The following is a 26,925-nucleotide window of genomic DNA, read 5'->3' as shown; positions in this document are numbered from 1 at the left end:
ACTGGCCACAACCTTAGCAGAGTAGCCAAACCCAACATCACGAGCAGTGTGATGAACACGGAGCACACAGTCTCACTTGTTAAGTGTTCTTGCCGAGACATTGTAGCCAGCATCTAACCCAGTCTTCAGTTCCAAGACCCATTTCAGGAAAAAAACCCACCCAGACAAAACAATTTTGGAGCCACTCTACAAGGTTTCTAGCCCAGACTCAAACATCCAGTTTCATAGAAAAGTCAACAGATTAAAGGAAGTGGAACTGTTCTAGATGGAAATGGGCCAAAGAGATGTGAGAATTAAATGTAATGAATAAACTTTAAAAGAAAATCTAGGTCATAAAACGTAATCATAAAGCATTTATTATGGGCAGCTCAGGAAATCTGCGGGTGAGTGGGGAGAGGATGGGTGGGGTTGGGGGGCGATGGATGACCTTCAGCACTTGCTGTTAGTTGTCATCGATATGATAAACCACTGGGTTATATAAGCAAATCCCTAGTTTTTGGGAGACAATGCTGGTGCAGTTTCATGAGATACATGAAAAATGTTAGCAAATGTTGGATCCACGTGGTTTCATTTTTTCACTTTGCTGTGTGTTTACGAAGTTCATAATGAGGACCTGGGAAAATATTTGGTGATAAGTGCATGCCGGTGCAATACTGCTGGTGCTCCGTGTAGTTAGGAGCCTTAAAAATGTCCTAATCAGGGGGCAGCGCTGTGGCATAGTGGGCTAAGCCTCCGGCTGCGGTCCCAGCATCCCAAGTGGGCACTGGTTTGAGTCCTGGCTGCTCCTCTTCTGATCCAGCTCTCTGCCATGGCCTGGGAAAACAGTAAAAGATAGCTCAAGTGCTTGGATCCCTGCCCCTGGGCTGGGAGACCTGGAAGAAGCTCTTGGCTTCTGACTTTGGATTGGCTAAGCTCCAGCCATTGTGGCCATTTAGGGAGTGAACCAGTGGATGGAAGACATCTCTCTCTGTCTCTCCCTCTCTGTCTATAACTCTACCTCCCAAGTAAGTAAATAAATAAATCCTTTAAAAATATCTTGAGCATCCAAAAAGACAAAAACAAAAAACAAACAAAATATGTCTCAATCAAAACTTGAGTGGATTTCTCTAAATGGAGATTGATTTCAAGGCAGAAAGAGCCAAGACAGCCAATGGCCCTGTCCAATGTTACCTGTGTTTAAAGTTACATACATTTTTTAAAAAAAATTTATTTTAGGCCAGCACTGCGGCTCAATAGGCTAATCCTTCGCCTGTGGCGCCACACCCTGGGTTCTAGTCCCAGTCGGGGCACTGGATTCTGTCCTGGTTGCCCCTCTTCCAGTCCAGCTCTCTGCTGTGGCCCGGGAGTGCAGTGGAGGATGGCCCAAGTGCTTGGGCCTTGCACCCGCATGGGAGACCAGGAGAAGTGCCTGGCTCTCGGTTTTGGATCAGTGTGGTGCACCAGTCGCAGCGGCCATTGGGGGGTGAACCAATGGAAAAAAGGAAGACCTTTCTCTCTGTCTCTCTCTCTCTCACTGTGCACTCTGCCTGTCCAAAAAAAAAAAAAAATTTTTTTAATGAATTTTAACAGATTCAATATGATTTGTAGACACAAGTCTAAGAACATAATGATATTCCTGCTCCTCCACTCTACCGCCTTCCTTCCTTCTATTTTTTTAGTTTTTGAGATAACATGTTTAGGCCGGCGCCACAGCTCACTAGGCTAATCCTCCGCCTTGCGGCGCCAGCACTCTGGGTTCTAGTCCTGGTTGGGGCGCCAGATTCTGTCCAGCTCTTCCTGTCCAGCTCTCTGCTGTGGCCTGGAAGGCAGTGGAGGATGGCCCAAGTCCTTGGGTCCTGCACCCGCATGGGAGCCCAGGAGGAAGCACCTGGCTCCTGGCTTTGGATCGGTGCAGTGCGCCGGCCGTGGCGGCCATTTGAGGGGTGAACCAACGGAAAAGGAAGACCTTTCTCTCTGTCTCTCTCTCTCTCTCTCTCACTGTCTAACTCTGCCTGGCAAAAAAAAAAAAAAAAAAAAAAAAAAAAGAGAGAGAGAGATAACATGTTTAACATTTACATTATAGCAAAAAGACTTAATATTTGACTGAACAAGAAGTTTAACAAGTAATTTACATCCTCAGTTAAATAGTTCATAGTTCGTGGTAGATGTTTAATTCTGAAGTGGGAGGCAGTAGTGAGTGGATAAGCCAAAGTGGGTGGAACACTCAGGTGATGTCAACTCCGATTCTTCCAACTGACTGTAGAGAGCAGGGCGGTTGACTGCCAGTTGCCTTCTTCTTCTTTTTTTTTTTAAACCAGTATTATATCCAACTAGAACTGGGACTCAATTTCAGACTCTGCTACATTTCATCTTATTTCCTTTAAGTCCCCAGTCTTAGCTTTTGGACCCTGTCCCGATTTGTGCGTAAGTGTTGCCACGTTACATGAAATGTTCCTTACATGGAACAAGAGATGGTTGTGGGATGATAAATGTGGCCTAGAGAGGCCTGAGGGCCATCCAGCCTCGGTTTTCCTGGGGGGAAACCTGAAGCCTAAGGGGCTTAAGTGATTTGTACAGAGATCCCCCACCGATTAGCAGCACGGCCCTTGCTAGGTCTTTGGCGCGGCCAGCCTTGCTCAGGTTTGTAGGTGTTTATGCATGTGCACTGGGGGAAGGTACTTCAAGTATACTTGGAAATGCAGCACTTGATTTATGGAAATGATATTACTTGTCGCAGTGTCATGTTGTTGTGAACAACATCATGGAGAAGTGTCAGCACGGAAAATTAATCTCACTAAAGCTAAAAATAGCCACCCTTGGCAATTATGTAGAAAATATACACTTATAAAATGGTAATAAGCATCAGAAGTAGCGTTATTGCTTTCAGAAAATTTCTCTTGTCTTAGGCAGGCGGGACCTGGCCGGTTTCCCCAAGAAGGGTTTGTAGATAAACGCTTGCACCAAGAGCCACTCTTAATGTGGCATTCAGGCAAGGCCTTGGTTGCATAACCAGGGTTTCCTTTATGCCCTGGCAAGAAGGAAGACCGCGTCTTATTGGAGCAATGCAAATAGCAATGTTGCCATAAAAAGCCACATATGTATTCCTATTCAATAGGCAGGTTTAATAAGAATTTTTGGTCTGGAGGAGTTAAGCAGGGAGATTAGATGTCATTTAGAAATGTTTCATTTCAGTTTACAGAAACAGAGTCCACTACATGGTTATGATTTATAAAAAGCTTAAGAGGAAAGATAAAGGATTTCCTTATATATCCAGAATGCAAGAGTATTTCTTGAAGGTCATGGAAGGGTGGGCATTTGACCTAACTGTTGGGATGCTGGTTAGGTTGCCTGTGTCCCATATGAGAGCACCTGGCTCTGGATTCTGACTCCAGTTTCTTGCTAATGCAGATCCTGGGAGGCAGTGGTAATGGCTCAGATATTTGGGTCACTGCCAGCCACATGGGAGACCTTGATTGAGTTCATGCTTCCTGTCTTTGGCCCTCTGGCCATTACAGGCATTTGGGGATTGAGCCAGAGGGTGGGAGCTCTCTCTCTCTCTCTCTCTCTCTCTCTGCTTTTCATCGAATTAATTTTTAAAAAAGATTCATTTTATTTATTTGGAAGACAGAGTTACAGAGAGAGGTAGAGCCAGACAAAGAGAAAGGTCTTCCATCTGCTGGTTCGCTCCTCAGACGACTGCAACAGCTGAAGCTGCGCTGATCTGAGGCCAGGAGCCAGGAGCTTCTTCTGGGTCTCCCATGAGGGTTCAGGGGCCCAAGGACTTGGGCCATCTTCTACTGCTTTCCCAGGCCATAGCAGAGAGCTGGATTGGAAGTGGAGCAGCTGAGATTCGAACCGGTGCCCATATGGGATGCTGACGCTGCAGGCTTAACCCACTGCACCACAGTGCTGGCCCCAGTGATTAATTAATTTTAAAAAGTTAATAGGGGAAATAAATAAATAAATAAATAAAAAGTTAATAGGGGGCAGTGCTGAGGTGCAGCAGGTAAAAAACCCTGGCCTGAAGTGCCGGCATCCCATATGGGCATTGGTTCGAGTCCCAGCTGCTCCTCTTCCAATCCAGCTCTCTGCTATGGCCTGGGAAAGCAGTAGAAGATGGCCCAAGTTCTTGGGCCCCTGCACTCACGTGGGAGAAGCTCTGGCTCCTGGCTTCAGATTGGCACAGCTCCGGCTGTTGTGGCCACTTGGAGAGTGAACCAATGAATGGAAGTCCTCTCTCTCTCTGTCTCTACCTCTCTCTGTAACTCTGTCTTTCAAATAAATAAAAAATAAATCTTTAAAAAAACTAATAGGAAAACAGAATTAAAAGCAACTTTATTTTGATGCAAAAGTTATTGAAATCCATGCATAGTTTTCTTGTAATATGCATTATCCAGGAACTTGTTGAAAACCATTTGTAGGATACTAAAATGATCTGAACAATATTCCAAACAAAATCTAATATCATTCTGCACCAATTCCCTTAGTCTCATATAATTCATTATTATTCCCCTGTATATTGGGTTATTAGTCTCTTGAATCCATTTGTTTTGTCTTTTAAAAATATTTATTTATTTGAAAGTCTGAGTTACACAGAGAGAGGGAGATCTTCCTTCTGCGAGTTCACTCCCTAAGTGGCCAAAATAGCCAGGGTGGAACCCGGCTGAAGCCAAGAGCCAGGAGCTTCTTCCAGGTCTCCCACATGAGTGCAGGGGCTCCAACACTTGGGCGTCTTCTACTGCTTTCCCAGGCCATCAGCAGGGAGCTGGATTGGAAGTGGAGCAGCTGGGACATGAACTGGCACCTATAGGGCACCAGCTTAACACAGGCGGCAGCTTAACTGCTACGCCACAACGCCGGCCCAGTCCATTTGTTTCTTGACTAAAGCTTTGGAAATTTTGAGTCAGTTCATCGATATTCCAGTTCTTTTACAATCCCATCAGAAATCTGTACCCCAAAGTGCCTGGCACGTAGTCCTTTTCCATGGGCTCCGAACAGTCATTCCTCATGGGAGAAGAGGCCTCTGGCCTCTGGCTGGTTGCAAAAGCCCTCCAGGGAAGCATCAAAGTAAAGCAAGCTAACAAAAGTGGCTGAGTATTGAATGAGTCTGTTTTTCATGAGTGAATGACATACCTGAGGTTGGGTACTTTGTAAGGAAAGAGGTTTACTTAGCTCACAGATTTGGAGGCTGTCCGTCCATGATTGGGTGGTCCCATCTGTTGGGCTTCTCATGAGGGCCCACCTTGGTTGGGTCACCACAGGTAGAGGGAGTCATGAGAGTGGGAGAGGGGGAGGAGCCATGGGGAGATGGGAAGTCAGAGAGAGGGGGAGGGCCCAGCACTGCCCTCCCACGAGGGCCACCGTGTAGAGGTCTCACCTCCCCGAGCGCCCCACACTGGAGACAAAGCTTCCAACACATGAGCCTTGGGGGACCACTCAGACCGCATCCAAACCATGGACACATGTGGTTGGCTCTTCCGGCAGTCGGTGGAGATGCGCAGCCATAACACTGTTGAAGCGCAGCACTTAGAGTCTCCTTGTGTCTGCCCACTCAGCGTTGGAAGCCGTAGGAGCGCTCCCTTCTCGGGAAGGTCTAACGTTCACAGCTGGCTGGACACAGGCTCCACGTCCCTCTCGTAGAGTCATAGTAGCATCTGCTACAGGAGATGGGTTTTCTGTCTGGTGAATACGCACAGGTTCTATATCTGGACAATCTAATTCATTCCAAGACTTGGAATGAAAAGTTTTGGTTCTCATTTTCTGGTGTGATTAGTGAGCTCTGATTGAAGGCAGCTTTGAGTATTGGCAAAATATTTAAATAAGGACAGTATTTCCCAGCAACCAGAAGGAGGAAGGCCACACCGAACAGATTACAGTGCCTTTGGCCCAAGGAGCACAGAGCAGACCACAGTGCCTTTGGCCCAAGGAGCACCGAACAGACCACAGTGCCTTCCGCCCAAGGAGCACAGAGCTGACCACAGTGCCTTCCGCCCAAGGAGCACCGAGCTGACCACAGTGCCTTCCACCCAAGGAGCACCGAGCAGACCACAGTGCCTTCGGCCCAAGGAGCACCGAGCAGACAACAGTGCCTTCCGCCCAAGGAGCACAGAGCTGACCACAGTGCCTTCCGCCCAAGGAGTGCACAAGGAAGAGGTGGAAGGAGACGTGGAGGAGCATCTGTGGGAATCCTAAGAGACGTGAACTTGGTCTGGAATTCTCCAATTTCAAACCACAGTGGACGAGCAGCACAGAGAACGGGCGCCGCTGAGGTCCACCTTGCAGCGCAAGGAAACCAGAGAGGGAAACGCACCCACTGGGAAATCCCACACAGAGGAAGGGAAGCCAGGAGCGGACGGCAGGAGTCTGGCGTCGGACGTGGGAGGTCTCACGTGCCTCACGTGTGGGTGAGAGGGGCTCCAGAAAGAACAGAAGACCACACGGGAAGGGCAGGTGGGAGGAGGGGTGCCGGGGTCTCCCAGCTGAACTTGGGGCAGCTCCGCCTGCAGCCCTCATCTCGCGCCTGCGCAGGGAGACCAGAGGGGGCTTGTCCACAAGGCATCCTGGAAGATGGCCGGCAGCAGGGCTGGGCTGAGGAAGCAAGGGGAGGCCCCACCCCCGCCAAAGGTCGCAGGGCACTGAGGGTCCTCCTCCTCCTTCCCCCCAGGCGCTGTGCTCCAGCTGCAGGAGGGGCCTGGCAGGCAGAGCCCTCTCGCCCCACCCCACGCTGCCCAGTGTCCTGGCAGGCTCAGCAGAGGTGGCCTGCCTGGGCAGAGCAGTGGACGTGGGCTGGCTGGGAGCAGAGCAGGCCCCAGGGAGCTGCCCTTACCCGAGAGGACGGGAGAGAAGGTCAGGGCCTGGCGTCGCCTCCACCCTGTGCACATGGCGCCCCTGGGAGCTGTGAGACCTGCGCATGTCCAGGCACAGCCGGGTCTCGGGGGTGGAACGCAGGTGGACCCGTCGGCTGCCACTGCTGAGGAGCGGGTCTGGAAGGAAACGTGAGTGACAGTGAAGTTGGGTTGTCAACAGGCTCAGGAACCCAGCAATCCAAGAATCCGGGGTATGTGATGGAAGATCTGTGTGAGAAGTCTTATAGGGACTCTACTTCCACATGCTTGGAGAAAAGATTCGTGTCAGCTGAGGGGAGGCAGCTAAACCACCCTGGAGAGAACGGTCAGTCTCATGGTGCCTCATTCTCTCTTAAGGAGAAAAACATTAGTGAAATAAAAAAGCATTGGCACGGAGAACAAGCCATTTGGATGTTCCTAACAGCCTTTGGATATTTGGATATCATTCAGGCGATTTGGATATTTATAACATCATTTGCAGACCATACAAAATAATCAGCTTAACTATTAGCCTGCTGTAGATTTGCTGAATTTTGAGTCCTGCCTGCAGTTGCCTTGGCAAGGCCAGAGGTTCCCCACCCCTAAAGGGGCGGAGCTGGGGAAACAGGAGGGAAACAAGCAGGCTGGCATAAGTAAGCAAGGAAGGAAAGCAGGAGAGAGAAGACAGACAAGCCCTGGTGGGAGCTGAACTTGCTCCGTACGTTTGAGGCTGAAATTTCTTGGGGAAATAAAGCTTCATCCTTTGGATCTCTGCACAGCTGTTCTCCAGGTGGCGGGACGGGCTGTTAGGTGTCTAACTGTGACGGGGGCTGTGCGTTCCTCCCTCCGGCCCTGCCAGTTCATGCCGCCTGCACTTGAAAGTTGCAGATAGGACATTCATGTTTCTGACTGCTGTGCCTGCCAGACCGCTGGTCATCATCGAGCTGTCTCTGTTTACCTCTGGCCATACTCCCGGTCTTTATGTCTGTATTACAGGTTGGACGTCGCTAATCTGAAATGCTCCAAAAATTGAAACGTTTGGGGCATCAGGGCTGTGCTCAAAAGGTTTTGGATTTTGGAGTGTTTTGGATATCAGACTTTGAGAATAGGTCATGCAGTAAAGTCTATGCAAACACCCCGGAATCCGAAAAACTCCCGAATCGGAACATTCCTGGTGTCAGGCATTTCAGATCCTCAACCTGTCCTCGTGTATGATAATAAAGCAACTCCAGGTTTTCATGCTTGCTGTTTGCATAGTTTATCTTCTGTGATGCTAACTGCTATGGGCTTCATCTTTTCTTATGATTCCATATTTTTAAATATTTAAAAATATTTTTTAAATCTTATTTCTCTTTGGTTTTCAAATTGCATAATTTCTGTCTTTTTTTAAAGACATTTATTTGAAAGGCACAGTAATTCAGAGAGAAGGAGAGGAGAGAGAGATCCATCCGTCTGTCTGTCTGTCTATCTATCGGCTCACTCCCCAAATGCCTGTAAGAACCAGGACTGGGCTGGAGCCTGGAACTCCTGCACCCAAGTGCTTAGGCATTCTAGGTGCATTAGCAGGAAGCTGGATTGGGAGCAGAGCGGATGGGATTTGAACTGGCACTCTGAATTGGGATGCTGGCATTTCAAGTGGTGGCTTAACCTGCTGTGGCACAATGCCCAGTTCTCTATTAAACCTAGCTTCATTTTTCTGCTGACATTTTCATCATGCATCCAGCTTATTGAAGTTTTATTTAAAATATTATTTTTCAGTTCTAGAATGTTCTGTTTGATTTTAAATTTTTATTTATTTTAAAGGCAGACACATACACACTCACACATACAAAATCCCTGTTAATTCACTCCCCAAGTGCCTGTAACAGCTAGGTCTGGGCCAGGCTGAAGCCAGAAGCTGGAACTCAGTCAGGTTCTCCTGTATGGATGACAGGGACCCAACTACTTGAGCCATTGACTGCGGCCTCCCAGGGTGTTTGCTAGCAGGAAGCTGGGACTGGGCGCAGAGCCAGGGCTTGCACCTAGGCACTGTGACGTGGGATGTTTCCTGAGTGGCAACCCAACTGCTGCATCCAATGCCTGTCCCCCATTTGTCTGATTTTTTTAAGATTTATTTATTTATTTTATTTTATTTTATTTTTTTATTTTTGACAGGCAGAATGGACAGTGAGAGAGAGAGAGAGAGAGAGAGAGAGAGGGAAAGGTCTTCCTTCCGTTGGTTCACCCCCCAAATGCCCGCTGCGGCTGGTGCACCGCGCTGATCCGATGGCAGGAGCCAGGTGCTTCTCCTGGTCTCCCATGGGGTGCAGGGCCCAAGCACTTGGGCCATCCTCCACTGCACTCCCGGGCCACAGCAGAGAGCTGGCCTGGAAGAGGGGCAACTGGGACAGAATCCGGTGCCCCGACCGGGACTAGAACGCAGTGTGCCGGCGCCGCAGGTGGAGGATTAGCCTAGTGAGCTGCGGCCCTGGCCAGATTTATTTATTTACTTGAGTTACACAGAGAGAGGAGAGGCAGAGAGAGAGAGAGAGAGAGAGTCTTCTATTCGCTGGTTCACTCCCCAATGGACTGCAACGGCCAGAGCTGTACTGATCTGAAGCCAGGAGCCAGGAGTTTCTTCCGGATCTCCCACGCAGGTGCAGGGGCCCGAGGACCTGGGCCATCTTCCACTGCTTTCCCAGGCCGTAGCAGAGAGCTGGATTGGAAGTGGAGGAGCCAGACCTTGAACCGGCACCCAGGCCAGGGCGTTAACCCTCTGCGCCACAGTGCCAGCGCTTGTTTGATTTTTATAATTCCTATTTTTGTCTGGATTTTCAGTTTCATTCATTGAAGACATATTTTCCTTTACATATTTGAGCATAGTTATAATAGGTATTTTTTAAAAGATTTTATTTTATTTATTTGAAAGGCTGTTAGAAAGAGAGAGGGGAGAGACAGAGAGGTTTTCCATCCACTGATTGACTCCCCAAATGGCCTCAACAGCTGGAGCTTGGCCAGGCTGAAGCCAGGAGCCAGGAGCTTTATCCAGGTGTCTCACATAGGTGCAGGGGCCTGAGCACGTGGGCTGTCTTCTGCTGCTTTCCCAGGTGCATAGCAGGGAGCTGGATGAGAAGTGGAGCAGCTGGGGCTCAAGCCAGCACTCGTGTGGGAGTGCGTTATAGGCAGTGGCTTAACCTGCTGCACCACAGTGATGACTCCTCCAGAACTGTTTAATTTGCAAAACTGAAACCCCGTCCATGTTGAGCAATAACTCTGCACTTCTCCCTCCCCCCAGCCCTGGTCACCACCATTTCTGCCTCTGTGGATTTCCCTGTCTTAGATATTTCATAGAAGTGCACTTACATGATGCTTGTCTTTCTGTAACTTGTCTCATTACTCTCAAGGTTCATCCATGTCGAAGCATGTGACGGGATTTCCTTCATGTTTAAGGTTGAATAATATTCCACTGAGTACAGAACACGCTTGGTTTATCTGTTCTTCCATCGACGGGTGCTGGGGTTGCTTCCACCGCTTGGCTATTGTGGATAATGCTTCCATGAATGCAGTGTGTAAATAACTGTAATTTGAAGTGTTATCTCCCTTGTGAATCATTTTGCCTTGTATTTTCCCTTTCTTCTGCTTGTTGGCTTTGTCCATATTTCATGGAAGATTTTGTCCAACGGGGACTTACTTGGCCACACTGGGATTGGAGCTGTTAGTGAAACTGGATTTTAACAAAGATTCAGCTGACTTGATGTTCAAAAGATTTCAGATTTTGAAGTATTTTTGGATTTCTTTTAAGGTCAAGGATGCTCAACCAGTAAAGTCTATGCAAATATTCCAAAATCTAAGAAATATTTAAAATCTGAAAAACTTCTGGTTCCAAACATTTCAGATAAGAGATACTCAATGTGTGTGTGTATACCTTTGAATATATATATAATTAATATACAAATGTAAATATATGTTAAACGCATTTGTACATATCAATTATATGTATTCAAGATACACACAAGAAGCTACTTCAAAAAAGTGTGGGAAAATGGAATTTAAGGATAAGTTTATTTTGTTGCAAGCTTTCTTTTTTTTGGAAACCCAAGCACGGTTTTGTTATGATGCATATTTTCCACAAATGTTTTAGAGAGCCTTCAGGTATATATCAACACACACACATACACATACACAAACACACACATAAGGGATCTTCAAAACATTTCTAGAAAATGAATGCTATAAAAAAACTATGCATGGGGTTCAAAAGTAAACTTCTTTTAATTCTACTTTGCATGAACTCTCTGAAGTAGCTGTGTGTGTATAAATACTTTGAACAGACAAATGAAGTAGTTAAAATTCCTGACAGCTGATCTATAATTTAGGACACTTTCAGTTGTACCTAAACTATGTGCTAAAGGGCTAATAATATTCCTACTTATAAAGAATCTCAAAGAATTGATAGTAAAAGGCAAACAACTCAAGTAGGAATGGCAGGACATGTGAGGGTAAGTATCTAAATGGGAAGTGTCAGTGGCTAGAAACTCCTAGAAACCTAACTTTCCTTCCTGGTAATTAGGAAAATGTACATGAAAACAAAAATGAGATTCCATTTCCCCTCAACAGATTGGCAAAGATGAAAAAGAACAGCCCTCTTTACTGGCCATGAGAATAAGGGAACACAGACCTTTTTCTGGGGCAATGGGGAGAAACCTCGTTTTTAAAATCCCAGCTTTTCATTCTGAACTGTGCTTAGCGTTGTTTCTAGGCACTTTATAAATGTGTGAACATTCTGAATGTCCATCACTTGGAGAATGTTTTAATTAGTTATTATGTATTTAATAGTATGCTGATGAAAAAAATGGTTAGAGCCGCGTGAATTATCTCAGAGGAATGCCCATGACGTACTGTGGTAGAGAAATCAAGTTGTGTATGGTGTGTCTCCACTTGTGTTTCTTAAAAAGGCATACAAACAGCCTCCCTCCCCAAGAAGTCTCTATGTATATATTAAGATAGAGGTGGGTACAGACAAACTTTCAATATTGGTTATCCTGGAAGGGTGGGCCTAGCGAGTGTCTGTGTGGTTTGCTCTGTTCCCATGAACTTGAAGTGCCTTTGTAATAAAAATAACCTGATATTTGAGAGATTAGCAGCAGCTCCCTAAGTTAAAGGAGCAGAAGGTAGGCAGCGTAGACGTGGTCCTGCCCTAATTGGACTGTGGTGTTTTCTACTTCTCTAATGTGTGGTGCCGATGAGTGGCCCACCTATGGAGGTCACTGTGTTTGAGGGGTGAAGACAAATGAGATTTAATAGTGAAAGACACTGAAATGCACACTCCTGGCCTCACGAAAATACCCAGATGTTCTCTATTTGATGCAGGTGACGAAAGCTCCCGAGGAAGCCGCCTCCCTTCCCAATGGCGACGTGGTAGGAGAGGCGGAGAGCTCTGCAGAGGTAAGGGCCGCGAGCTGGAGCTCTCTTCGGGACGGCCACCGCGCCTGTCTGTCTACCTGTCCCCGTCTGTCTCTCTACCTGCCCATCTGTCTGTCTAGCCACCTATATGCCTGCCTGCCAGTCTGCCTTCTTTCCTTCCATGTCTGTCTGTCTACTTCACCTAGCTGCTCTTTCTTCTATCTTTTTAAATAGCCTCCCTCCATCCAAATCCTAGCCTCCCTCTGTGCAAATCAGAGACAACAAACCCTGTAAGTATCGACTGTTTTGAATTCTCTTCATAAGCCCTAATGAGTGATGGCGACTCCTCACTCCTGGGATGTGCTGGGCCACTGCTGCCATCGAAAGTGGCCTTGTAGGTAGACAGGAGGTCTGAGTTTGCGTCCCTTCTGCGTCATGTTTCTCAAGAAGAAGTCCACAGCCAGAGTCGCTGGGCCTCCCTTGGGAGCTTCCCAGTGTTAGTGACACCTTGGGTTTCCTTTATGACCAGGGGGCAGAGAAAACCGAAGAAGGTGGAGAAACCGAGGCGGAGAAAGAGGGCAGTGAAGACGCGGGCACCGCCCCCGAACCTGCAGAGAAGAATGTAAGTGTCGTGCAGTGCTCACAGTGCTAAGGGGAAGCTGGGACAAGGGCTCTGATCAAGGCTTCCGTAGCTCGCTGTCTAGTTAGGTTTGTGTTCTCTGTCAGACAAAGGCCCTCACGTTCTGATTGTGCTTCATGACAGATGCTACCCTCCAGCACCCAGGAGCCCTGCCTGCTGGGAGACAGAGCTGAGGACTGGGCATATTGGGGAGATGCTGATGGGAACCCGGGGATGAAAGGGGCCTTTGTGGAGGGAAACTGACATTCAGCTCAAGGCCCATCGGGGAAAAGCGGGTCCCAGCGAGTCCAGGGCGTGGGCTCTCACTCTGGGGGGTTCTCTTTCTGGGCTCAGGATGGCAAGTGGAGTGGGGGAGGAGGGGAGGAGGTGGGATGGATCAGGAAGCTCTGAGCTAAATGGGGTCCGAGGGGCTACTTGTTCATGGAATTCAGGAAATGGGGTTGGGGCCCAGGCGAGAGGGAGGCCCTGGCTGCCCTGGAAGGCAGCTGGAGCGCAGGCATCACACCCCACTGGGGCTCCCTGTAGGACGATTTCAGTGGGGACACCAGGAGCACTTTATCAATGCTGGAAACATTGCAACATTGTTCGTGTTGGTGACTGGCATTTATTAAGGTAAAATTATTTCAAATTGTATTCCTTTAGAAGATTTATTTATTTATTTGAAAGGTAGAGTCACAGAGTGAGGGAGAGACAGAGACTGAGATCTTCCGCCCACTGGTTCACTCCCAAAGTGGCCACAACGGCCAGGCTGAAGCCAGGAGCCAGGAACCCGGAGTTAACCCAGGTCTCCCACATGGGTGCAGGGGCCCAAGCACTTGGGCCATCCTCCACTGCTTTCCTAGGGTTGTTAGCAGGAAGCCAGGTTGGAAGTGGAGCAGCCGGGACTCAAACCAGCTGCCGTATGGGATGCCAGCTCGCAGGTGGCCGCTTTACCCGCTACGTCACAGCGCTTGTCCCTCAAATTGTATTCTTTTCTTCGTCTAAAATCACTGAAACCTGGTTGTAGTTTCATCCTGTTCCACTTCTTCCGAAACTGGCCTTGAACTTTGCTTTTTCAAAGGCAGCTCCGGGGAGCTTGCAGATCTAAGGCCGAGTCCCTGGGGCGACCAAGGATAGAGAGAAACCTCGCTCCTGCCTCTCCCCTGCACCTGCCTGAGGCCAGCTGTCCGCTCAGGCCACAGTGGGCCGCCCTGGGTATCCCCTCACGTCTACTGCCCGCCACTCAGCACCGCTGACACCTGCCCTCCGCTCCGGCCATGCACTGTGTCAGCAGCCTGCTTCCCTGGCCAGGTTCCCAGCAAAAATAGCTGCTGTGAAAGCTTCCAAGGGCCCCGCCCCCGGAGCTGCCCCTTCTCGCCTTCTCAGAACAGGGGGTGCCATGGCTCTAAGATGCCTGCATCCTGAAACACGTGCTTGCTCCCCTGTGTGCCAGGAGCAGTCCAGAGCTGGGCCCAGTCACGCAGGCCGTTCTAATGACCTTGCACAAAACACTCTGTCGGTAGAGTTACCTGCCAATCATAAAAGTCACTGTACATAAGCGGCATTTAAGGATCTGCCTGACGGAGGTTGTGGAATTCAGGGAGCTAAGTTTGGCAGTTTAAGTGCTTTTAAAAATGAATATAGCTCACCTTATGCCCAGTGGGACTGGAGGCAGAGGTAGGGTTACGTAGATGCCTCCGCTCAGTGTCTTAGTGACAGATTGAGTGCTGCCACATGCCAGGCAGAGTGCCAGGGGCTGGGGAGGAGCAGAGAGACGGGCAGCAGCTCTGCTGGCCCAGAGCAGGTGTTCTGGGAGGGGTAATGCCCACAGGGCTTCGCAGCCTCCTCGACCTTTTGAGGTGAAGTATTTCTAGAAATTCACAGAGCAGTTCCTTTCTCTAGTTAGCATATCCCTGAGAAGTTACTGCATTCAGCTACTGTTAGAGACAAGGTCCCTCTGGAACTGCTGTTAGCGGCTCTGTGAGAGCGGGAACGAGTGGTCATTCCTGGGGGACCCCACTGCCCTCTGGGCTGGCTGTAAGAACCATGACACCGTTGTTGATTTATTTAAAGCTATGCTTTAAATATTAAATGAAGATATTTATTTGAAAGGTGGAGTGACAGAAAGAGGGAATGAGAGAGAGGGAGAGAGGTCTTCCATCTGCTGGTTCTCTCCCCAAACGGCCACAACGGCCACAACGGCTGGGGCTCTGTCAGGCTGAAACCAGGAGCCGGATCTCCCTCTGGGTTTCCGACGTGGGTGGCAGGAGTCCGTCTTCCCGGCTTTCTCAGGTGCCTGAGCAGGAAGCTGGGTAGAAGCGGAGTAGCTGGGACTCCAGTGGCACTCAGATGTGGAGAGTGGGATTCGAAGCAGCAGCTTAACCCGATGTGCCGCAGTACCCGTTCCCTGATTCCACTTCTGCTGGTACCTTGTGAATTCCTCTGCTTCAACTGGATGCAAATAAAAATAATTGAACCTGGAAGAACATAAAACTCTGCACAATTAATGATTCTGTGCTGCAAACAGTGAATTTTATTCTGATCCCATGTGGATAAGAAAGTTAATGTTCTTCGAGGTCCAAAGTGTGATCAGCAGAGTCCGTGGGTTTGTGCCTGCAGTCATTACCAGCGTATTTCTCGCACTTATACCTTCTTTTCTGACAGTGGCTGTGTGCTGGAGGCCCCCAAATGGAAAAGACACAGGCCTTGCCCCCAGGGAGCGCACATGCAGACTGGGGAGGCAGATCAGGCAGTGACAGGCAGGGACAGGCAGATCAGGCACAGGGACGGATACAGAGGCCCCTGACTCACCCTGATGGCTCAGCGCAGCCTTCTCTGGGAACCGGATTCTGAGCAGTCTCCTGCAAGGCACTGCCAACCTGAGAGAGTTGCACATGGGGCTGACGCTGTGGCGCGGTGGGTATAGCCTCCATCTGCAGATGGCGTTGGTTAGAGTCCTGGCTGCTCTGCTTCTGATCCAGCTCCCTGCTAATGCCTGGGAAAGCAGCAGGAGATGGCTCAAGTGCTTGGGCCCCTGCACACAAGTGGGGAGACCTGGAAGAAGCTCCTGGCTCCTGGCTTTGGATTAGGTCCAGCCATTGTGGCCATTTGGGTGGTGAACTAGAGGATGGAAGACCTCTCTCTGTGTCTCTCTCTCTCTTTCTTTCTCCCTCTCTGTCTCTCTCTAATTCTGTCCTTCAAATAAACAATAAAAAACTTAAAGAAAGAAAGAAAGAAAATTGTATGTGATCTAGGCTGGCTGGAGAGTAAGGGGAGGGACAAGGCCAGAGGAGTCAGCAGATGGCTGACCCTGCGTCCTGAGAAGATGGGAGTTTCTGGATGCGAGGGCCGCACGGTGCCTCTGGTGCAGTGTCCAGGGCAGACTGGGCTGGTGATCACGTGGGGATGCCTTCCAGCCAGCAGGGCAGCACTGATGGTGGCGTGCTGGGTGGGACAAGAATGGGCAGGGCCAGGCCGTCTTCAAGAGGTGCAGCCCATTCATCCCTGTGAAGGCAGGACCTGAATTTTGTAACCAGAGCCAGACTTGGTTTCCCTGGACATTATTTTAGCCCTAACCCTCGGTGCATCGTCAGCAGGGGCATCTTGTGAAAAGATGACTTTGGAGAGTCCCATGGCTGGAAAGATCCTCATGTCCTGGCTGTGTCAGGTGCCCATGTCCAGTCTCAGAAATCTGCAGGTGTTGTTCTTGCACTGGCTCACGCCGTGGGCTAGGCCAGGAATGAGAGCTGTGCTGGATCCTACCCCATGACTTGCCCTGTCTGCTTTTGCCTTCTTTTTATTTTTTCTGAAAGACAAATTTATTTGAAATGCAGAGAGAGAGAGAGAGAGAGAGAGAATATCTTCCATTTGCTTGTCTACTCCCCAGGTGGTTGCAGCAGCCACAGCTGGGGTAGGCTAAAGCCAGGAGCCAGGATCTCCATCTGCACCTCCCATGTGGGTGGCAGAGGTTCATCTGCTGCTGCTCTCCCAGGCTCATTAGCAGGTTGCTAGCAGGAAACCAGGATAGGAAACTGAGGAGTCAGGACTCAAACTGGCGCTCTGATCCGGGATGCCAGTGTTGCAGGTGGCAGTTTAACCCACAGTGCCACAACGTCGTCCTCTTGCCTTCTCTTACCCTGGTGACGCAGGGATGCCACCGAGTCAGGATCAGCAGACTCCCCGAGTCCTGGCTGTGTTGTTTACTTGTCTTGTGACCTGTGACAGATGAGTTAACTCTGTGGTCCCAGTGTCCTCTGCTGTCCAAAGAAGGGGCAGGGAGAGAGGGTGTGAGTGGCTCCAAGATCCCAGGAGCTCCCTGACCTTGCTGTAAGGCCTTAGGAGTTTCTAGAAGCTGTTCGGAGGACCCTACCTCTCTAAGTAGTTGCAGCACAGTGGCCCCAGGGAGCTCTGAGGTAGGGCCATTTGGGGAAGGGACAGAAAAGTTTTTATTGGGGCCGGCGCCGTGGCTCACTTGGTTAATCCTCCACCTGCGGCGCTGGCATCCCATATGGGCGCCAGCTTCTAGTCCCAGCTGCTCCTCTTCCAGTCCAGCTCTCTGCTGTGGCCCGGGAAGGCAGTGGAGGATGGCCCAAGTGCTTGGGCCCTGCACCCGCATGGGAGACCAGGAGGAAGCACCTGGCTCCTGGCTTCAGATAGGTGCAGCGCTGGCCGTGGCAGCCATTTGGGGGGTGAACCAACGGAAGGAAGACCTTTCTCTCTGTCTCTCTCTTTCACTGTCTATAACTCTGTCAAGTAATAAAAAAAAAGGAAACTTTTTATTTCCTTCTTAGAGTTGCATCTCCAGGAGAGACAACTTGCTTCTGTCACTTCAATCTAGGGAAATGGAAATGGCCGTGGGCTGATGGTGTGGGAAATGGAGACTTCACCCATTCCTACCTCAGAATTTTTTTCTGTTACGAGAAATCAGTGTTTAAATACCACATAATTCATAAATGATACAGTTTTCAGTAGAGGGGTAGTTTTTGATCTGCTTTTATTAACTGGTTCAAAGCCAAAGGAAGGTCATGCACAGGAGGGCATAAAGGCAGGAAAGCATTTTTGTTCGGATTTCGCACTTGGTTTCCTGTACAGTATGGGTTTCACTCCATAGCTCTGAGCATCTTTGGTATTCTTTGCATATAGAAACAAAACTATAGATATTTTCACTCTCTCAGTGGGTGAGTGTGGAAAAAAATTCACTCCTATAATGCTCTGAGGGCTTGAGATACTTGTAATACATGAAATAATTAGGATCACTCAGTGTTCTATCTTTGCTGCCTACGTATGGTATGGTCCCTTAATGTGGTGTTCATTCTGATGAGCTTCTATTAGTTTGCTTAATTTTCAGATTCAACTTAAAGCTTGCTTAAATTCCTATATTTTCTTTCCTTTTGACTTCTGGACCTAAGGAGGAAGAGGGAGAGAAAGCCACGGAAGAGGTACGTCTGTCTTTGACGTTGTGATTAATTGGTGCCCTTGCTCGTCATTAAGCAGAGGGGCTGATGCGAACCACACTCCCAGAAAATCCTCTTGCAACCTGCGGAGGAGGGAAACGCGTTGGGGATGAATCTGTGTGAGGGAGGTGCCTGGAGATATAAGGGCTCGGCTAAAGCCTCCTGCTGTCGGGGGTGCGGCTGGCCCCGTGACACCTGGAAGTCTCATGTCCCGCTGGGATGTGGCCAGTGGCTGCAGGACTTCTGGTGGGGGTCCCTCCAGGAAGAGCAGGATGGACTGGGATGGATTTTGAACCTGCCCCCCCCCCCGCCCCAGCTGCACAGGAGGGGACTTCAGGAAGTTCGCAGAGAGATGGAGTCAAAAGATAAAGCATACTTTTTTCATAATATGTATTTTTCCATGAACTTTTTAAAGGCTCCTCTTATAAATTCAGTAATATAAAGAGTTTAAGAAAGAGGTGTCTCAATCACCATCAATCAAGGTAGGATAAGAGCAATTAAAATACAAGAGAATAAAATTACACAAAGATAAGAAATTAAGAATTGTATAAAACAGGAAATAAGTATGAAAAAATTAGGAGTGCGGAGGATACGACTTAGAAGTACAATGAAAACAAAACAGAAATGAGGTCAGTATAAAAGCTACAAAGGGTGGGTGGGATCTGACCTGGCAGTCAGCACGCAGGTCAGGACATCCGTGTCCCACACGGGAGGGCCTGGCTCTGGCTCCTGACGCAGCTCCCTGCTCCTACAGACCCCAGCAGGCAGTGGTGACGACTCAAGTGCGTGGCTTCCTGCCATCCTCTTGCAAGACCTGGACTGAATTCCTGGCCACTGGCTCTGGCCCTCGTCGGGAGTTGGCAGTGGCTCTAAACTCTATTTCCCTCAGTTCTCTCTCTTTCTGTGTCTACGCCTCCCAAATAAATAAAACTGAAATAAATAAATGAATTTTAAAAGCTTATTAAGGGTAAAATGTAAAGGAATACATTTTTTCTCCAGTGCTTACAATTTAACATGCTTATTTATGTCACAGAGTTTGTACTTAAGTTACAGCCAGCATCCCTGAGTACAGCTGAAGACTTGCTGTTCCGTATTGGAACCGGAGGTTACTTGAGCAGCTGACGAATTAAAGTGATACATCTTAAAAACAGAGGCCTAAAAACTTTATTTGAACTTGAAACATCTGTTTACTCTTTTAGGTATAGGGCAAAGACTGTTTTCTTAAAATACAAGAACAGAGATTGGAATGATCTGTTGTTTCTCTTATTTTTTTTTTGAGATTGATTGATTTATTTGAACGTCAGAGAGGGAGAGACAGAGACAGAGGAAGAGATCTTGCATCCACTGGTTCACCCCTGAGGTGGCTACAATGGCCAGGGCTGGGCCGGGCAGAAGCCAGGAGTTTCATCCAGGTCTCCCAAGTGGGTGTCAGGGGCCCAAACACTTGAGTCACCTTCTGCTGCTTTCCCGGCTATTAGCAGGAACTGGATTGGAAGTGGTGCCTCCAGGACTTGAACCGACGACCATATGGGATGCTGGCATCATAGGCAGTGGCTTTACCCTCTGAGCCACAACACCGGTCCCATTCTTTTCTGATTTGAAAACTTTAATTATTTGTATTTGTGTGAAAGGCAGGGTGACGGAGAGAGACGTGCAGAGAGAGAGAGAGCTCTCCTCTCTGCTGCTTCCCTCCCCGAGTGCCCACAACAGCTGAGGCTGAGACTGGGAGCTGGAAGCCCAGTCTGGGTCTCCTAAGAGGGCGGCAGGGACCCTAGTGAGTGTCGCCTGCTGCTTCCCAGGAAGCTGGACCGAAGTGGACTGGGGAGTGCAGGTGCTCCAATATGGTATGCGGGTGTCATACCCACAGAGCCAAATGCCTGTCCCCGCCTGTTGTTTTCCTAACGTAAATAGGCTCATTTGCCTGTCTAGAAATTCCAGTTTTGGTTTCTTTAAAACAGAGCAGAATTTTAAAGACAATCATAAAGTCATCTAGATACATAAGCTGTCTGGACTTTGTGAATTCTGACACTCCAGTTTTGTTGACACATAATTTGATGACAAATTTATTGTTAAAGATTTATCTGAAAGAGTTATAGAGAGAGTAAGAGCGAGAGTTGAGAGCAAGAGAGAGAGAGAGAGAGAGGGAGGGAGATCTTCCATCCACTGGTTCACTCCCAAATGGCCACAGTAGCCAGGGCTGGGCCAGGCTGAAGCCAGGAGCCAGGAGCTTCCCAGGTCTCCCACGTGGGTGCAGGGGACCAAGGACCTGGGCCATCTTCCTCTGCTTTCCCAGGCCACAGCAGAGAGCTGGATGGGGAGTGGAGCAGCGGAGCAGCCCGGACTTGAATCCGTGCCCATATGATGGATGCTGGTGCCCCAGGCAGTGGCTTATCCCACAATGCCACAACAATGGCTCCTTGATGACAAATTTTTAAGTTGATTTAGATGTGTTGAGTTTTCCTAAAGCATTCCACTAAGTCCACATAGAAAAAAATGTTCTTTCCCTACTCTGTGTGTTCTTTTCCCTCACTGTGTGTGTGTGATTTTTGGCATGTGTTGTATGGTGAGTGGGTTGTGTGATGTGTGTATGTATGCTATGTGGTGTGTGGTATGTGCATGTATGGTGTATGTAGGTGGTTTGTGGTATATATGGTGTGTGGTCTGTATGGTGTGAACATGTGTGGTGTGTATGTATGTAGTATGTATGGCATGTGTGGTGTGTGGTCTGTATGGTGTGAACATGTGTGGTATGTATGTATGTAGTATGTATGGCATGTGTGGTGTGTGGTCTGTATGGTGTGAACATGTGTGGTGTGTATGTATGTAGTATGTATGGCATGTGTGGTGTGTGGTCTGTATGGTGTGAACATGTGTGGTGTGTATGTATGTAGTATGTATGGCATGTGTGGTGTGTGGTCTGTATGGTGTGAACATGTGTGGTGTGTATGTATGTAGTATGTATGGCATGTGTGGTGTGTGGTCTGTATGGTGTGAACAAGTGTGGTATATGTGTGGTATGTAGGATATGTAGTGTGTATGGCATGTGTGGTGTGTGGTATGTGAGTGTGTCTATGGTGTGTGGGTGTGTGGTATGTGGTATGTATCGGTGGTTTGTGGTGCATGTTTGGTGTGTGGTGTATATGGTGTGTGTGTGGTATGTATGTGTGATATGGCATGTATATGGTGTATATGGTATGTGTATATAGTATGTGGTGTATATTACATGTTTATGTTGTGTGCCATGCATGGCATGTAGGGCATGTGTGGTATGTATATGGTATGTGTATGGTGTGTGTGATATGTATGTGTGATATGTGGTGCGTATGTGTGTAATGTGTGTATAGTATGTGGTGTGTGTTGCATGTGTATGTTGTGTGGCATGTATGGTGTGTAGGGTATGTGGTATGTGGTATGCATGTTGTGTATATGATGTGTGGGTGTATGGTGTATGGTATGAGTGTAGTCTGTGTTGTATGGTATTATGTGTACAGTACATGGATGTGTGTATGGTATGTGTATATATGATGTGTGGTGTGTGGTCTGTATGGTGTGTATGATATGTTGTATGGTGTGTATACTGTGTGATGTGTATGGTGTGAGCTGTGTGTAGTGTGTAGGGTATGTGGAGTGTATGGTGTGTCCTGTGTATGGTGTGCATGGTGCATGTGTGGTGTGTAGGGTGTATGGTATATATGGTGTGTGGTGTGTGGTATGAGTGTAGTATATATGACATATGGGTGTGTGATGTGTTTGTAGTGTGTGTTGTGTGGTATATATGTACAGTATATGTGTGGATATATAGTATATGGTGTGTGCTGCACATGTGTGTACAGTATGTGGTGTGTGTGTGGTACAAGTGTGAGGCATGTGGGGTGTGGTGTGTGTATGTGTGGTATGTGGTCTCTGCATAGTGTGTGGTGTGTATCTGGTACATGTGTGTATAGGATGTGTGTGTATGGCACATACATGTGGCATGTAGGTTGTGGTGTGTGTATGTGTGGTATGTGGTCCCTGCATAGTGTGTGGGGTGTGTATGGTACATATGTGTATAGGATGTGGTGTGTGTATGGTATATGTATGTCATGTAGGGTGTGTGGTGCATATATGTGTGGTATGTGGTCCCTGCATAGTGTGTGGGGTGTGTATGGTACATATGTGTATGGGATGTGGGGTGTGTATGGTACATATGTGTATGGGATGTGGTGTGTGGATAGGATGTGGTATGTGGATAGGATGTGTGTGTATGGTACATGTGCGTATATTGTGGTGTGCATACAGTGTGTGTGTGTATAGGATGTGCTGTGTGTATGGTATGTGTATGTATAGGATGTGGTGTGTGTATGGTACGTGTGTGTATAGGATGTGGTGTGTGGTACGTGTGTGTATGGGATGTGCTGTGTGTATGGTATGTGTGTTTATGGGATATGGTATGTGTATGGTACCTGTGTGTATAGGATGTGGTGTGTGTATGGTACATGTGCGTATAGGTTGTGGTGTGCATACAGTACGTGTGTGTATGGGATGTGGTGTGTGTATGGGATGTGGTGTGTGTATAGGATGTGTGTGTAGGATGTGGTGTGTGTATGGTATGTGTGTGTATAGGATATGGTACGTGTGTGTATAGGCTGTGGTGTGTGTATGGGATGTGGTGTGTGTATAGGATGATGTGGTGTGTGTGTATGGTACATATGTGTATAGGTTGTGGTGTGTGTATAGGTTGTGGTGTGTGTATGGGATGTGGTGTGTGTATGGGATGTGCTGTGTGTATGGCACGTGTGTGTATAAGATGTGCTGTGTGTGTTGGGTGCCAGGTGGGGCTCCCTCTTCTCGCTCTGAGGTGCGTGTTCTCTGGTCCTTGTGCCTCGGGTGCTGCGTGTGTGGGTGACAGTGCTTTTCTCTTGGAAGGAGTCGGAGGAGGTAGCGGAGGAGGAGGGTGCAGAGGCGGAAGCAGAGGAGGAGCCGGGAGACGAAGGAGAGGAAGACTCCTAGGCCTGCACTCACTCACTCACCGTTCCCAGGTAACTGCAGGGTGAACAGCTTGGCCCGGCCCCTGGGTTAGCTTCCTGGGTAGGAGGGCTGCTTGTCTCAGGCCACGTGTCCCTCCGAGACCCCATCTGCACTCCCTCCCAAAGCCATCGAGCTGTGGTGGCTGGGATTTTGGGGGAGAGGCTGTGAGACCAGGGCGGGCTTGTTCCTGCTCGCTCCCTCCTCCTCCTCGTGGCCTCTCTGACCAGGCACAGAGGGCGCTGCTGTCAGTGAGAGGAGGAGGAGGAGGGTGATAGCATCGAATGACGAGCATGACAGGTCTTGGGGACCCGGGGCGCTTGCACAGTGGGGGCGGCGCCCGGGCAGAGTGCATGGTAGCCATGGGAATGTTGCCTTGTCATTAGAGCGAACTCGAGGACAGTGATGTCAGGGCCGTTAAAAGGGTGCTTTAGACTCTTTCATGAGGGCCCCAGACCTCCGGTGAGGAACGTGAGCGCGGGGCAGGGGCCAGCTGGCCTGCAGGGGCCGGCGGGGGTGGGGGCACCCCGGCATCCAGCACTGGCTCGGTGGTGGAGCTCGGCCCTGCGTGGACTTACCGGCAGCAGCGCTTTGTGTTGCAGAGACGCTTGGACTTGGGGGTGGGGCTGCCCTTCTGTGAAACGCGGATACCCCCAAAACGCCCCGCTGTATTATTAGGGCGCCTCAGAGCTGGTGAGGGTGGCTGTCCCCCTTTAGGACTGGGCCATAAAGCTTTGATGACTCGTTAAAATCCCAGAGCAAATCAGCCTATGACTGGCTGTGTCCCCGAATTCTCTCAGCTGTCTCCTTTAGGGCCAGCTGATGGTCCTGTGGGGTCTCGATCCCATTACTAAGGGATCCATTTTTGAAAAAAATAAAAAAAAGAAAGAAAAAATAGCAGCTTATTTTAAGAAATTCTTCCTGAAGAGGAGGGGAAGTGGAAACGTGCTGGGAACAGGAACGGAACCCAGCGAAACCCACGGGAGGAGACCCCCAAGTGATGTTTACATCGGCCGCTGGCCCCTGGCTGTGAGGCTCTTTAAAAGTCCTGCCATTGTGAGTCACATTGTAGAAAAAAAAAATAATAATAACAGGTGTGACACAGCTGAGAGCATCGTCCTCGTGGACAGCTGGCTTCAGAGGCAGCGCAGGTCGGCAAGGCACGGCTGGGGGCCACGTCTGCCCGCTCCTCGCAGGGCCCCTGGTCGTCTGTGGTGAGGCCCGAATGCCGGACAGCGCCCGAGTGAGCTGGGTGGCCCTGAGCCCGGAGACACTCAGTAGCCTTTAAAAATGCTGCCTGCACAGCCAGGCATTCTGCAAACCGCCCACTGCCGAAGGCAAAACCGTGTCCCGGCCCCAGCCATAGACAGCGCTGGCGTCTCACTTGGAAAGATGGGTTCCGGCAGAACTCAGCAGCCAAAAACGCGGGCAGAATCCTCGTTCGGAACTGGAGGCAGAAATGAAATTGCTGCTTGGGTCCCCGGAGAACAAGGCTTGGGATTCCGTCTCTGCAGAGGCTGCCGGTTACAGGTTCAGCATCCCCCTGTCCCCTCCAGCTACCAGCCTGTGAAATTTCCTCTCCGGCCTGGAGCTATAAAGCCGGTCTGGATTTTCCCAGGAAAATGCAGCAGGGAAGCTGCAGCTGCAGGTGCTGGCTTGATACCTGTTAGCTCTGAGAAAGGATGCCAGCCTGGCTCAGTTTTCCAGGGGAAAAATGTGTTTTTCCTGCCTTGCACTGGGGAGCAGAGGATGAGTACTGGTTTAAAGGTATGGGGGGGGGGGGTCCAGGATGCTTGAGAACAGAAGTGTTTCCGATTCTGGGTGATTTGCACGGACCTCACCGGTTGAGCATCCCTTTTCTGAAAACCCCAAATGCCCCCAGATCGGAAAAGGACGCCTTGGGTTCATTTGCAGCATTTTGCATTTGGGCGCTTCAGCTCAGGGCTCCTCAGCCTGCCCTTGCCTTTGACGTGTGTTAAATCCTGGAGGTCATGTCTTCTGTCTCTAACACCCTCTCCCTCACCCTTCCCCTGTCTTTCAGAAACCCCAAGCCACGAAGCAGCACCTCACACGCCTCCCCTCAAAGCACACGCAGTGAAATCCTTGGGCCGGAAGCCAGCACTTGGGGTTTGCTGAGGACGTGTGCCCCCACCCCCATCATGTGCTAGATGCACTTGAATCCACCTACGCACTCCTGTCAATCTGAAACTCAGTGTGACGGCGACAGACGCGTGGCCTCATGTGCCTGTCACTCTTGGCTTCATTGCTTAATATTTTTTTTCCTCTGCATGATGAGGTTTTCTTGTTCATGCTCTGAAACCCTGCCCGGAGGCTGCAGACCTCTGGGGGACCCCCGGCAAAGCACTTCTTCATGCCTGCCTTAAGCTCCGTGTCTCAGAGTTAGCTTGTGAGAAGGATGCGCCTTCCAGAGAACAGCCAGCTAAATAAAGACGAATGGCACCTCTCTCGTCCCAGGGGGCGTCCTTTCTTTGCTCTCCGTCCATCCACCTGCGGCGGCGCCTGCCTGCCCACCCTGGAGGGCTGTTTGTGCCTGCCGTGATGATTCACCCGTCCACACTTTCAGGCAGCTCCGATCGCTCGTCCCATCAGGCTGTGCCGCAGACGCACCGCCGTCCACTTTGTCCTCGTAGCCTCCCTGCCCCCTTGTCCGCGTGGAGGGGGTGCTGGGTGTGTGTGTGGGGGGGAGGGAGGCATTTGCAGCCTGGGGCCTTTGCATACTTCTGAGCTGCAGGGAGCCGCCGCCGCCTGTGTCTGGCGCCACTGCGGACTTGCAGTCATGGCTGCTGCATGCCATGCCCGGGATTGTAGTTTTGCCTCCGATGGCCAGGACTGTGTGCTCCGCATCCGCACGTCCAGCTCCCGCGACGGCACCCCAGGTAGGTTTGGCGGCGCCGCTGTGCTCACCTGCCCCGCCTTGCCGGTCAGGAGCTGTTGTCTCTGTCTGGGAAGTGTTTGTGGCTGGCCCTCCTCGCCTTGCAGATCTCCTTGCAGCAAAGGCTGCTCTGTGTCACTGGGGAACCCGGTCTCTTGGCTGTGCCTTTCCCTCTTTCCTGGCCGTTATGGAAATCCACAGGGGGTGCCATGAACTCTTCCCCTCCTGAGTCCGCCTGTTGGTGTGGCAGCTGAGCTGTTTGTGTCTTCTGGGAATGCAGGCTAGGGTCGCACAAGTCCAGTGACCTCGGGAACTCTGCGGGCAGCCCTTGTCTTGTTACCATAGTAACAGGAAAATACATCTCAGGTGCTCTTTTCCCCAATGTTGAAGTCGTCTACTTTAAAAACATTCCTCCCCCTGCTGAAAATAAGGCAGAGGGCTGCAGAAGTTCATATAATTAAACATTAATTTCTATTTTTGTTTCATTATTTCAAGTTATGTCTTATCTAAAAAGCCTGCATTTTTTTTTTTTAAATCACAAAAATCCCACACACAAAGAGGCCTTAAGCTTTTTGCTGTGGCTTAGGGCTGATTTTGAGCCTTTTTGTGGGGAAGGAGAATGGAGATGGATTTGGCTAGATGCCAATTTCCCTCCCATTGCTCATTTTTTTTAAGTGAAAACAAGTATTTGTGCTAACAATAAGCAAAAATAACAAACCAGACCACTTATTTAAATCAAATGAATCTTTTCTCATACTGTCTGCTTTCCTG

The 26,925-nt window shown here is 49.4% G+C and overlaps 1 protein-coding gene across 2 annotated transcripts in view; it reads left to right on the top strand.

Annotated features, from left to right (window-relative positions):
* Nucleotides 1–25,725, top strand: part of SH3BGR (SH3 domain binding glutamate rich protein) — a 66,103-nt gene extending 40,378 nt beyond the window's left edge. Inside the window, exons 4-8 of one of the 2 annotated variants that reach the window (XM_051833564.2) lie at nucleotides 12,153–12,227; nucleotides 12,715–12,807; nucleotides 18,213–18,242; nucleotides 23,163–23,275; nucleotides 25,303–25,725. In XM_051833564.2, coding sequence (XP_051689524.1) covers nucleotides 12,153–12,227; nucleotides 12,715–12,807; nucleotides 18,213–18,242; nucleotides 23,163–23,246 — 282 coding nt within the window. In that variant the 3' untranslated portion in view covers nucleotides 23,247–23,275; nucleotides 25,303–25,725. Of the gene's footprint in view, nucleotides 1–12,152; nucleotides 12,228–12,714; nucleotides 12,822–18,212; nucleotides 18,243–23,145; nucleotides 23,276–25,302 lie in introns of both variants that reach the window. The other variant, XM_070071813.1, reaches the window with a different exon arrangement.
* The last annotated feature ends 1,200 nt before the right edge of the window (nucleotides 25,726–26,925 follow it).

This window comes from Oryctolagus cuniculus, chromosome 4, assembly GCF_964237555.1.
Source record: "Oryctolagus cuniculus chromosome 4, mOryCun1.1, whole genome shotgun sequence".
Lineage (NCBI taxonomy): Eukaryota > Metazoa > Chordata > Mammalia > Lagomorpha > Leporidae > Oryctolagus > Oryctolagus cuniculus.
The sequence above is the reverse complement of the archived record's forward strand: the minus strand, read 5'-3'. Positions and strand labels throughout refer to the sequence as shown.